Here is a 13523-nt window from a genome sequence, read left to right as displayed (position 1 = left end):
GTGGAATTTATCACAGACTGGGGTGGTAAGGAATGGCTGCCACACAGCTTGAAAGCAACAGTATCACAGATCTCAAGCTTCAGACCTGCTTTCCGCATGGTATATGTTATAGGAGAATGCATGTCTATGTAGAGCATTTTCAGGGGAGCAGGATCATGTGAATTCTAATAATGGAGGATTTCTCCAAGGAGAAATCAACTCTTGGGCATAGAATCATGGCTAAGAAGTTCAACAGAATCATGGCTAAGAAGTTCAACCTCACCTATCCACTTGCTAGCTGGATGCTAGGACTTGACCCAATTAAGGGAGTTGACGGTTTTTTTGTTTTGTTTTGTTTTGTTTCGTTTTTACAGGCAGATGTTATCAGCCCCATTATACCAAGAAGGAAATTGAGGCTAGGAAAAAAACTTGTAGATTGCCGCTAGTTACACAGTGGGTTAGGGTCAGAGCTCTCTCCTTCACATAGTGATGATAATCGCTATGACCTAATAACTACTGTACATCAGGCATGTGCTAAGAGCTTTACAAGGCAGTACCTCATATAATCTCCCAAAGTACAAACTAGTGTATACAACTTACAACTCCACTTGAATGTCTAATGGATATCTCAAAGGTGACATATCCAGAAATTAAATCAGAATCTTTTCCCCAAAACCTGTTCCACCTACAGCTTTTGCTATCTCAATTGATGGTGACGTCATCCTACTAATCGCTCAGTACAAAAAAAAAAGTTGCAGTCCTCCTTGACTCCTCTCTTTGACACCTCACATACAATTTCTCAGGAAACCCTATTGTCATTACCTTCAAAACAGATCCATAATCTTCCTACTTCTCAGAACTTCTGTTGCTACCAGTCTGGTCCCAGCCACCATCATCTCTCACTTGGATTACCTAGTGGCCTCCTAGCAGGTCTCCCTGTTTTTCCCTTTCTCACCTTCCTCTCCCCAACTCCTCCCACTCCCCAGACTATTCTCAAAGCAGCCGGAGAAATCCAGCTGAGTTCGCCTTCTCGCTCATTGCAGCCTCAAGCTCCTGGGCTCAAACAATCCTTCTGCCTCGGTCTCCCAAAGTGCTGGGATTACAGGGGTGAGCCACAATGCCAGGCTTTAAAATGCCTTTTTTAAAGGCACTTTGATTTCTATTATCTCATTTAAGTCTAAAACACGAATTTCCACCTCCGCGCTGCTTTCTGGTTCCACCTGGCGGCAGCTGCACAAAGTGTTTCTCTTCGAACGCTGTCCAAAGTTTACCCGGAACTACTTAGGCCAGGTCTCCCTGAGTGCTCCTCGGGCCAAAAGCAAAGAGCACAAATTCCGGAAGAAATTACCAACAGCGGGACCATTTTAGTGCTCCGGCAATAACAACAGTAACCAATAAACAAAAAGCTCTAGTTCACGTGGTGTATATTCAGCCTATCAAGCGCCTGATATTCCTGAATGCCCTCGTTTCCGCTCTTGTAGCCTTCTTTCTCGACAAGATGGCCACGCCGGCGGTATCAGCAAGTGCTCCTCCCGGCACGCCAGCTCCGGCCCCGGCGGCGGCCCCAGTCTCGGTCCCAACCTCAGTCCCAGCCCCAGCGCCAACGCCAGCACCAGCTGCGGCTCCGCCTTCCGGTGGGACTCCAGCCTTATCCTCAGATCCTGCAGCAGCAGCGGCTACGACTGCGGCTCCTGGCCAGACCTCGGCCTCAGCGCAAGCTCCGGCGCAGACCCCAGCGCTCGCTCTGCCTGGTCCCGCTCTCCCAGGGCCCTTCCCCGGCGGCCGCGTCGTCAGGCTGCACCCGGTCATTTTGGCCTCCATTGTGGACAGCTACGAGCGACGCAACGAGGGTGCTGCCCGAGTTATCGGGACCCTGCTGGGTGAGTGGTCATAGAAAGTTAACATTCTTTACTTCCTCCCACTTCTCATTTATCTCACTTCCCTATCTCATTAATTCTTTCATTCTTGTCGTTCTTTCCTCCCATCCCCAATGACCTCTTAATTTATTTTTCCGTCCCACCTTCTGCTGTGACTTCTCAAGTAATTTGCACCTCTCTTCTTCTGCCGGATTGCTGTCACTTTGAGCGACATAAAATGCACAAGGAGTAGTTGTGTCATTTACTGAATATTTTATGCCAGTGGTTTACATTTTTAATGTTCCCCACAGCAGTTTATGGCAAGTATGATGAGCCCCATCTGCCAAAAATGAGTGCACATGCCGAGTGGGAAGTCAGGAACCTTTGACTCCCTAAGTCCAGTGACCACATATTTCTGTCTTATCCACCGACTAAATGTCATTGTTTTCCAGGTATTGACAAAGAGTTTTCTAACCAATTGGCAAAGAAGTGAGGACATTTGTAAAAAGGCATTCCTCCCAACAACTAAACCGGTTTGGCTGGAACCCATTTGGGATTTTATGGTATTCTACTGCCCTAAACTTTTGAGCCTGATTCTCTGACTCTCAGTGTCCCTTAATATTAGTACCTAATGTGAGAAACCCTGTTCTCCCATTTTCCATTTGGACACAAGCAATTGTATCATCTTTTTATATCTCTGCCCTTAACCTTCAGGTCAAAGAAAAACCCATTCTCTGCTTGTGTTCTAAATTTGGGGAATAGATACTCTATGTTAAAGTAGTTTGTAAAATGGAAAAGCACGAAAGAGGGATTGTTGATAATTCCTTTCTGGAGACTATACTGGTCCTATGAAATTCATTTCCATTCCATCTTAGTCCCAGATTTTTTATTTATTTATTTATTTTTTTATTTATTTTAGTAGAGACAGGGTTTCTCCATGTTGGTCAGGCTGGTCTCGAACTCCCAACCTCAGGTGGTCTGCCTACCTCGGCCTCCCAGAGTGCTGGGATTACAGATGTGAGCCACTGCACCTGGCCAGTTCCAGCTTTTAACTAACTTTGTGAATCCACTTTACTTAAAGCATCCTTTCTCTTTCATACTCTTGAACATGTACTGGTTCTTACACCATAAAAGACAGTTGGTATATTGCAAAGCAGACAAGATTTGTAAGCAGACTCCACACAACTTTAGCCATGTGCCTTGGGGCAAATTACCTAAAATCTGTTCTGTCAGGAGCTACTTTAGACTTAGTCTTCGTGAGAGCTAAATTAAAAACTTCTGACTATACTGGTACACATTAGGTACAGCTATTAGTTGCCATTCACCACATCATGCCTGGACCGACCCAATATATACCAAAACACATTTTCTCTCCTTTATCTATCTTTGACAGTATAGCATTTTACAGAAACTTAAATTCCTATCTTCTGAACATTGCCTGTCTTTTCTCAAACCAAGCCTTTGTGTTCTCTTTGCCACAGGTGCCTTCCTTGCTGTCCCTCATTTGTTTAACTTCTGCCTATCTCCCGGGTTCCCAGGAACAGCATTAAGTGCCAGTCCTCCATCCCATACCTGGACCCTCACTCCATTCTTAACCTTCCACAGCATGATGGTGTTCTGTAACTGCGCCCTGCTTTGAGCTTCTGTAATAAATTATTTTTGCCTCACTGACCTGGCACTTACTCTTTTGGCTGCACTGTCTAATTTTCCAGGCTCACTAGAGCTATTTAAAGAGACAGTTCGCTACCCACAGTTTATGCTTTAGCACCCCAAATGTTCCAGTGATCCAATCAGACCAGCTATAATCTAATCTAGAGCTTCAGATCTTCTTTGAGACTGGAATCATGGTACAGTGCTATAGGTGTTACAGAGGCAGTGCTTCCAGAAGAATAAAGAATAGATTCTGCTTGCTATGAACTTATAGTTTCCTTAGATATTAATTCACAAAACATTTCATTTGTCTAAATAAAGTCATTGGTGCTTTTTTTGTACCATAAAACTGTTAGATATTTAGAATTCAAAGTGTAATAAGGTGAGCTCTCCTGTAACCTTAAACTCAAGATAGAAATATACTCTTAAATGCAAATAACTAGAATGTAATATAATAAATGTTCTAATAGAAGGGTGTCATGGTGGCATGGAACTACGGAAGACTTAACTATTTCAGAAGGTTAGGGAAAAGTTCACAAAAAAGATGGTGTTTGAGCTGGGCATTAAAGTAATTACAGGAAGTTAAAAAGGGCCTGGTAAGTCTACTATCTGAAACATTCAGTATTACAGGAATGTAGGTGACAGGAGGTAGAGCAGGAAATGAAGCTAGCAGAGGGCAGAGCCCTAAGAAGTATTGAATAATTACAAGTGTAAAGTGTTGTGAAGGAGAATTACCTGGGTCTCTGAGAAGACAAAATGGAAGTGTAACCTCATTTGAAGCTCTTTGGGGAGGATCCTGAGCATTTCAGCTAACACTGAATAGAAATTAGAAATCACTCTGACTTTGGGAGGCTGAGGCAGGCAGATTGCCTGAGCTCAGGAGTTCGAGACCAGCCTAGGCAACATGGTGAAACCCTGTCTCTACTAAAATACAAAAAAGAAAAAGCCAGGCGTGGCGGTGTGCGCCGGTAGTCCCAGCTACTGGGGAGGCTGAAGCAGGAGAATTGCAAGAACTTGGGAGGGAGGTTGCAGTGAGCTGAGATTGCACCACTGCCCTCCAGCCTGGGCAACAGAGCTAGACTCCGTCTCAAAAAAAAAAAAAAGTCACTCTGGCTGCTTTGTAGAGCGTGGATAAGAGACAGGCGTGAGCTGGGCATGGGCACCAGATAGCAGCTATTCTAGTAATAGGGAATCACTTGAGAAATAGGGATAGATAGGAAATGGGTGAGTTGAGAGATAGGAAATACAGTTGATAGGACTTGGTGTGATCAAAAATGAGCAATTAGTAGAAAGTATCAAGCATGACTTCTGTATCTTTGGTTAAATGTGGAGGAAGAAAGGGAAGGTAGAAGTTGACTTCAGTCTGGGATATATTTGTTTTTAGATGCCCAATGAGCGTTCTGGTGGAGTTGTCAAGTAGAAAATTGAATATAAAGATCTGGAGTACAAAAGAGATGTAGGCAAGTATGTCAGTTTAGGAATTATGTCATTGGAATATAGAAGGTTATTGAACCCATAAAATTGAATGAGATCACCTAAAGCAGGGATTGGCAAACTTTCTGTAAAGGGCCAGACAGTAAATATTTTAGGCTTTGTGTGCAGTCGCGGTCGCAACTACTTAATTCTGCCTTTGTAGCACGAAAACAGCCTTAAAAAAAGATTGGCATGTAAACTTTAGGCCTGGCCTAGAAGAGGAACATTGAGTACAAAGATAGAAGAACAAAGACAAAACCCCAAAAACTTGAAAAGTCAGCGGAAGGAGTAGTCAACAAAGAAGATTGGAAAGGTGGGAAGAAAACTGGAAGGAAAGTTTTAAGATGGAGGAAGTAAGTGGTCAAGTCTGTTCAATGCTGATAAGAGGTCAAATAAGATAAAGGATATATGTGCATTTGGTTTAGGAACATAGTTTCAGCAAAGGGAGCAGAAACCATAGTGAATTGGAATTAGACAAACACTGGTAGATACCAACAACATTGTGGTTTTTGGTGGAGAGGGAAACCCTTGAATCCTGGGGTGGGAGGTTCCAATAGATTAAAAGAGAATGGAAAAGCCAACTTAGTGGTCTTAGTGAGGTCAAGAAACAAATGTAGTGGGAATAAAAGTAAAAACAAACCAAAAAAGAAATATAGGCCAGGCGCAGTGGCTCACACCTGTAATCCCAGCACTGTGGGAGGCTGAGGCAGGCAGATCACTTGACGTCAGGAGTTCAAGACCAGCCTGGCCAACATGGTGAAACACCATCTCTTCTAAAAGTACAAAAATTAGCCAGGCATGGTGGCATGTGCCTGTAGTTCCAGCTACTTGGGAAGCTAAGGCAGGAAAACCGCTTGAATCCAGGAGGCAGAGGTTGCAGTGAGCCAAGATCGTACCACTGCACTGCAGCCTGGGTGACAGAGCAAGACTCCGTCTCAGAAAGAAAAGAAATGTAGTGGGAATAAAGGTATCAGAACTAGAAAAGTATATAGTAAAAGACTGACATACTCACCTCTAAGGTTCGCAGATAGGTTTCTGGATGATGGTAAGGTTAAGGCTATGACCGTGGGACCAGATGGCTAAAGGAAGGTACAGATGAAGCTCACAGCATCTCAATGTCTGAAACTTGGCCACTGTATCAGCAGTCTGTGTAGCCATTAAAATCTTCCAGGTAGCTCTGCATATTAAATTACAGGGTGAAAGTCTAGAGGCCGAAAAACAAAGGTCATAGAGTGAAGATCTGAAATAGGCTAGTGGTGGAAAATAACAGGCAAAAGGAGACCTTGTAAAGGAAGAATAAACCCTATTTGGTGATGTTTAGAGGGAGAAGTTAGCGAGCATGTCAGAGTTTCAGTTCCCTGGAGAATTCTGGTCCCATTGATGCACTGAACTAAACTTGGAGCTAATGAGTTCAGTTAGGTGTTTATTGACATTGAAGAAAGCATCAAAAGCATTTCAAAAGTAGTTGGAGGTTGTTGGGAGCCCTAGCATTATATAACACGTGGACAATTCTCTCTTTCACAGGAACGGTCGACAAACACTCAGTGGAGGTCACCAATTGCTTTTCAGTGCCGCACAATGAGTCAGAAGATGAAGTGAGTGGGAATCCAAGCTGTCCCTCTGCTGTTTTTAGCTGTTCATGTGCTAGGTTCCCCTCATGGCCCCTCCTACACTATATATTGACTCATAACTAGAGCTCTTATAGCCAAGGAGCTTCCTATTTGTACGTTACTTCCTGGGCCTCTTCTGGTTATTGGGGGTGGCTTCTTGTCCCTTTTAATCAGTTTTTCTTTGGACTTCCAGCTTCTTAGCTTACTTTCCTGCCTCTTAGGTGGCTGTTGACATGGAATTTGCTAAGAACATGTATGAACTGCATAAAAAAGTTTCTCCAAATGAGCTCATCCTGGGCTGGTAAGTTGGGGAGGTGGGGGCTGGGGCAAATGGAAGGTCTCTCTGTGATTGCCAATGTCTTTTGCCATCAGACTGGATCTTATCCTCTTCCATTTGGAGACAGAGTATTGCAAGTGTATTACTGGCTGCAAGCAGTGGCTCGGTGCCTGTAATCCCAGCTGGGAAGCTGAGGCAGGAGGATCACTTGAGCCCAGTAGTTAAAGATGAGCCTGAGCAAAGTAGTGAGACCTGTCTCTACAAAAACATTTTTTAAAAACTTAGCCAGGCATGGTGACACACACCTCTCGTCCTAGCTACTTAGGAGGCTGATGCTAGAGGATCACTTGAGGTCAGGAATTTGAAGCTGCAGTGACCTGTGATTATGCTGCTGCACTCCAGCCTGAGTGACAGATTGAGACCCTGTCTCAAAAAAAAAAGAAAAGAAAAGTGTTACTTGTAGGAGCTGTGAATTGAGTGGGTTTTGCTGGCAGTTATATTTATTTTGAATCACCTTGTAAGAGACTTGAAATTTTTCAAAAGCACTCAGCCTTTGATTTGATTTGACATAGTTTTCTATGTGTATATTGTTCTTGGCATTTGGTATCACTAGGTATCCCTACCATAGCGATATCAGGTACCCTAAAGACACCCTTGCCACTGTTGTGTTTGATATCGATGTCACATATAGACGTGAGTCCACAACTGTGTTCCATTTTGCAGGTACGCTACAGGCCATGACATCACAGAGCACTCTGTGCTGATCCATGAGTACTACAGCCGGGAGGCCCCCAACCCCATCCACCTCACTGTGGACACAAGTCTCCAGAACGGCCGCATGAGCATCAAAGCCTATGTCAGGTGACCACAGTCTTGGGCCACAAGGGCATAAAACCATGCCTGGATGCCATCCCTCCCCCACCCCAAGCAAGGTTAATTCCTTCTGTGTGGAACTTGCTGTGTCCTTAAGAAGCCTATTCCTCTCTCTCAACAGTTATTCAAAAAGTTTTACTCAGAAACAAAATCTGTTCCTATAATTTGTATCTGCTGATCCTACTTATACTCCAGTTTCTACTCATTGCTCTTAACCAGTTTCAAATGACAGCCCTTTTAAGTATTTGAGCAGGCGATCAAGTCATCTTCTATAGAACTCAACTATCCATAGTTCTTACAGCCAGTCATCACATGGTATTCTTGTCATAATCCTTCACCGCATTCATTACTTTTCTGAGTTACCCATTAGTTTATCATTATCTCTAGAACTCAGCACAGTACTCCAGGTAATACCAATTAAAGGATGACTGTCTTTATATTGAACACATTTATTAACCCAGGATTGAGTGCAGTTTTAATGACAATAACATTACAGTTAACACATTGAGCTTGCAGGTGGTTAAAATGCCAGTTATAGGGGATGCTGGGAAAGGCTCTGGTGGCATGCTGAAGAAGCAGCTGTGGGAGTTAGAAAGACCGTGGTCAGAGGGAAGGCATCTGTTAGTGCATCTGTTAGGCTGTTGACATTGTGCTGGTTCTGTGTCTGACGCTAGTATAGCCAGTTTACTCGTAGGCAGTAAGACAAAGATGGTGGATGCCAAGTCTTTATGAGCCAGTTTGCATACCACTGAGCACTAGCCATTGCCTGACTTCTTAGCCTTTCCAAGTATTTCAGACTCCTCAAGATTGTGTGTGTGTGTGTGTGTGTATATATATGAATCCAGTATATACTGTGTGTGTGTGTGTGTGTGTGTGTGTGTGTGTGTGTATTCATATTCATTCCAACTATATCCCGGGAGCGGAGGACTACCAGGTTGCCTAAGGAGGGGTGAACCGGCCTAGGTCGGAAATGGAGCAGGTCAAAATTCCTATGCTGATGAGTAGTGAGATCGCACCTATGAATAGCCGCTGCATTCCAGCCTGGGCAATGTAGCGAGACCCCGTCTCAAAAAAAAAAAAAAGATCCAACTATATATATCTATATGTAGATAGATGCAGATATATATAGTTGACATACTAAAGTGTAGATCCAGGTATGTGATTGACATAGTAAAGACAATACCTTTAGTGAGATTACTTACAGCACCCAATCTAATTTGGTGGACAGGAGTTGTTTTCCTTTTTCAATGCTGATGAAGGGCTTAGTCCCAGAAAAGACTTGTCTGTCTTCTTTCCATGGTGAGCAGGTATCTAGACAGCCAGCTCCACGGAGTAATTGAGTTCTGTCCTCTGATCACTGATAATGCACAGTGTGTGAAGTAGTCCTCTGAAGGGACCAGGCCAAGTCCAAAGGTTGAGTCCCCTCTTACAGGCCAAGTGTTTGGTATGTGGGACAAGCTAAAGGGAGAAAGTAACTTTTGCTCCTATGAGACCTCTGGGGTCACTTGGTCCCACCCTTCCTATCTCAGAACCTTGGGAGCCATATTCCTGCTGTGTCTGTTTTCTCAGCCCAGAATAGACATGGAAACCCTCTCCCAAGGCCATCTCTTTACCTCGGCTTCTCCTTCCTCAGCACTTTAATGGGTGTCCCCGGGAGGACCATGGGAGTGATGTTCACACCTCTGACGGTGAAATACGCATACTATGACACTGAACGAATTGGAGGTGAGTAAGCTTTCCATACACTCTTTAGACATCTTAGGAATTTTCAGGGAAGGGGGCTGCTATTCTGTAACAAGGATGGAGGCCTTGGGTGGTTTGAAAAGGGACTATTGATCTAAGCTTTGTGAAGACTAGAAGTCACAGTCATCTCTTGTATAAATGGGATTTAAGGAATTATTTGAGAAACTATTAAAGGTGGGAAATTACCAGTACCAGAGGCCACATGACCATTCACATGAGACCAAAACCATTGATGAGCATACCAGGTGAAAGGAGTTGAGCTTTGTTAGGAGGAACAAAAGTTGACAAGGGCACTGCAGGGAGTGTGACTGAGCCGACTGAGTCTAAGGGGAGGTAGGAAGCAGAGTTAGCAGGATGTTAGGACCATCTCTTTCCTAGTGGGATGACTGGATTCTCTCTGTCTCTAACTGCCCACCACTGCCATTGCCATCCTGCCAACCAACTTCCACAGTTGACCTGATCATGAAGACCTGCTTTAGCCCCAACCGAGTGATTGGACTCTCAAGTGACTTGCAGCAAGTAGGAGGGGCATCAGCTCGCATCCAGGATGCCCTGAGCACGGTGTTGCAATACGCAGAGGATGTACTGGTGAGAGGGGAAAGAAGAAACAAAGGGGAGGACATAGGTCTCCATCCCGGAATCATTGAGGCACATGCTGATGAAATGGTAGTGCCCAGTGGTTATAATTAACTGCCTCATTGAGTCTTTGTTTTGATGATCAGTCTGGAAAGGTGTCAGCTGACAATACTGTGGGCCGATTCCTGATGAGCCTGGTTAACCAAGTACCCAAAATAGTTCCTGATGACTTTGAGACCATGCTCAACAGCAACATCAATGTGAGTGCCCTTCCCGAGCCCTTGCTTGCCTGGTTTGTTCCCCCACCTCAGCACATACACTCAAATATGAAGAGAGTTGGGTGAGGCGTCCTGGAGTACGATAGAGACGGCTTCACTTATATAACCCCCATGAAGTCCAGGTTGGGAGGAAGGAAGAGCTGTGGTACGCATGGTTGAAGATTTCCTTCCTTCTCCTCCCTTGATTCCATTGTCTCAGTTACTGCTGATACTACTGTGACTTACTGTCTAAATTTGTGATGGAAAGAAAAACTAAAATTCAGAGTTAATGAAAATGCAATTACTTATTTTCCTCATTTGAGTTCACAGACCCGCTATATTCCATCCATGGGTCTCAGCTAAGGCACCCCTAGTCTATAAGTGTATCGTCTTCTCAAGCATTTCCTTTCTGTCTTCTACCTTTTTGACTCTTACTCAGTCTTTCTAGCTGTCATTTATTCATGACTCCTCGCAGTGTCCACCATGGAGCTGGCCAAAGCCAGCCCTTGTGCTCCCTTTCCATCCAACCCCTCGCTCATTTTGTATTCTTTGTCTTCCAGGACCTGCTGATGGTGACCTACCTGGCCAACCTCACACAGTCACAGATTGCCCTCAATGAGAAACTTGTAAACCTGTGAATGGGCCCCGGGCCAGTCTAGGTCTCAACCCCAGGGCTCAGAAGTGAAGGAGAAATGGGTTTTTTGTGGTCTTGAGTCACACTGAGACAGTCAACTGCCTGTGACTGTAATAAACATAGCCTACCTTTTGTAAATTAGTTTTATCTTACGTGAGTTTATTGCCGGGTGGAAGGGAGGAAAATGTTTTAGATCACACAGAAACCAGGAAGTGACTATTATAGGTAGAGAAGTTGGTTATGTGTTTGGCATGTTAGTGCTTTACCAAACTGTTCTTTTGGTTTTCAATATGGAAAGGTGTCCTTTGGCAAAACTGAAACTTTTCTTGAGGATTCATGTGATTTCTACAGGAAATGAAAATAATCCATGGAGAAAAAATACCTGAGAAAATTGGATGCTTAATCTGAACTAAAAGAGTAGAGTGTGTAATCACTATCTTAAAATATGTTAATAGTTAGATGGAGCTGTTTGCCCTTTGGTCCAGGGAGGCAGAATTAAGATCTATGGGTTAAAGATGAAAGAGATTTCCCCAAAACTTCAGAAAATTCTTAGGTGCTGTCTATAACTTGAGAATACAGTGTTGGGTTATATTGAGGTCTGCTAGTGGCTCAATTTAAGCAAAGACTAGATGGCATTTCCCAGGGACCTTGTAGGCTAGAGTACTTGCCTGTGTAACTTCAGACATCCCTTTCATCTGGTATCCTGAAGTTCCACCTTGCCACTCTATGTCTTAGAAAGAAATCATTATTCAAGGACTGAGGAAATTACATACTGGAGTGGAAAGGTGAATGAAGGCAATGGGGAATCCAAAAGGCCTGGATCCTAGTTCTGAGTTATGTGTAGCCTTAGGAAAGATAAATTATAAGAGTTAAAAAAATGTGCATCATTAACATAGCCCATTAGAGTATTAGGAGGATTCAGTTAATTAATGTCAGGTTAATCAACACTTGCAGAGAATAGTTCCTGGTATGTAGTAAGCACAGATAGGTGGTAGATATTATGATGTCTGAAGCTGAATAGTTTGAAAGTAATAAGCAACATGAGCCCCAGCCTGGAACTCAGTTCTGAGATACGTAACCTTAGGAAATACAAGTTATGGGAATCATAAAGTGTGGATAGTAATGATACTTTCTTATAGGTAGGGAAATGTAAACAGAGGTTATCTACAAAATGATAATTAATGACAGGCCAAATTGCGAGGTTAAAAGTAGAAAGCATGGTGGGAAGAAGGTTAATCAAAGTATTTCAGTATTCTTATATTTTTGGGAGTAGCCAGTTAATATCAACTTAATAAGTATACATGATAAAATTCCAAGGTTAGTTACTAGAAGTATATATAATCTCTAAATGAATAGTGATGAGAGATCATGGAATAATAGGGAAGAAACAAAATTTTAAATTTGAGAAATAAGCATAGAAAAGGTGGATAAAACAAAATAAGATGCTAAAACAAGTCCAAATACATCAGTAATTACAATAAATGTAAAAGTATTAAACTAGCCCAAGGGGGGAACATTGAATATTAAATCCCAATCATGCTGTTTATAGGAGACATTAAAACAAGGACATAAAGTTACCCTGCAGCTGTGAGTAACAATATAGGTGTGAATAAAAGGGTTGAATGCAAAAAGCTGGTCTTGGAAGACATGATACTCCTAAAGTTCAAAAACAAGTGAAACTTGTTTAGACATACAGTTGGCCGTCTGCATATGTGGGTTCCACATCTATGGACTCAACCAACTGCAGGTTGAAGATATTGAGGGGAGGCCAGGCGTGGTGGCTCACACCTGTAATCCAAGCACTTTGGAGGCCAAGGCGGGTGGATCATCTGAGGTCGGGAGTTCACCACCAGCCTCACCAACATGGTGAAACCCCGTCTTTAAAAATAAAAAATAAAAAAATTTTAAAAAAGAAAATATTGAGGGGAAAATTTTCTCTGGACCAAGCCTGCAGAGACGATTTTTCCCTGAACAATACAACAAGTATTAGTGTTTACATTGTATTAGGTATTGTAAGTAATCTAGAGATGACTTAGAAGTATATGAGAAGGCCTGCACAGGTTATATGCAAATGCTGTATATTAGGGACTTGGGTGTCAGAGGATTTTGGTATCTGTGGGAGGCTCTGGAACCAAATCCTCCATGGATACTAAGAGGTGACTGTGTATATATACGTACAGTCTGTTCTCATTATCTGTAGTAGTTCTATAAATTTACTATGAACACTGAATTCGAGAGTACTGAACCATTATTCCCAAGGGAAATACAGGGTGGGGTTCCTGTGAGCCTCTGGTCACATTTTCATCAATCAATCAGTACGTAAACTTGTTACATGTTTTTGTTTGAAGACAACTTAGTATATATGGTTGACCCATGAACATTGAACTTAGGCAACTTACTCCTGAATGAAGCTTACCTCAGTTTCTCCAGGAGGCACCTCACAGTCTTCTTGCAGTTAGGAACACTTGGTGCTGTGCTTGGGGGCCACTTTAAGCAGCAAAATCCACAAAAATGCAAAAGACGCACTAAATAGACTGAAAAGATACTTGTTTATGAGAGCTGAAACAAGAAGGCCTTGTTCCACCTCAGCTGGGA

General features: G+C 43.1%; 1 protein-coding gene across 1 annotated transcript; it reads left to right on the top strand.

Moving 5' to 3' along the window:
* The first annotated feature begins 1438 nt into the window (after positions 1 to 1438).
* EIF3F (eukaryotic translation initiation factor 3 subunit F) lies at positions 1439 to 13158 on the top strand. The gene is made up of 8 exons (XM_012456721.3): positions 1439 to 1859; positions 6483 to 6553; positions 6790 to 6869; positions 7569 to 7706; positions 9352 to 9443; positions 9913 to 10049; positions 10184 to 10297; positions 10855 to 13158. The coding sequence occupies exons 1-8, from the start codon at positions 1478 to 1480 to the stop codon at positions 10930 to 10932; spliced, it is 1092 nt and encodes a 363-aa protein (XP_012312144.2). The 5' UTR covers positions 1439 to 1477; the 3' UTR covers positions 10933 to 13158.
* The last annotated feature ends 365 nt before the right edge of the window (positions 13159 to 13523 follow it).

The sequence above is a fragment of the Aotus nancymaae genome, unplaced genomic scaffold (assembly GCF_030222135.1).
Source record: "Aotus nancymaae isolate 86718 unplaced genomic scaffold, 86718_ANA_hifiasm-v0.15.2.pri h1tg000059l, whole genome shotgun sequence".
In the NCBI taxonomy this organism is placed as follows: domain Eukaryota; kingdom Metazoa; phylum Chordata; class Mammalia; order Primates; family Aotidae; genus Aotus; species Aotus nancymaae.
This window is presented reverse-complemented; position numbering and strand designations above follow the sequence as displayed.

What these genes read in the sequence shown, in the direction of transcription:
- EIF3F (XM_012456721.3), top strand. Translation starts at nt 1,478, where the DNA reads ATGGCCACGCCGGCGGTATCAGCAAGTGCTCCTCCCGGCACGCCAGCT. An exon ending in AATGAGCTCATCCTGGGCTG is followed by an intron (nt 6,870 to 7,568) that starts GTAAGTTGGGGA and finishes TCCATTTTGCAG; the next exon opens with GTACGCTACAGGCCATGACA. An exon ending in TGACACTGAACGAATTGGAG is followed by an intron (nt 9,444 to 9,912) that starts GTGAGTAAGCTT and finishes CAACTTCCACAG; the next exon opens with TTGACCTGATCATGAAGACC.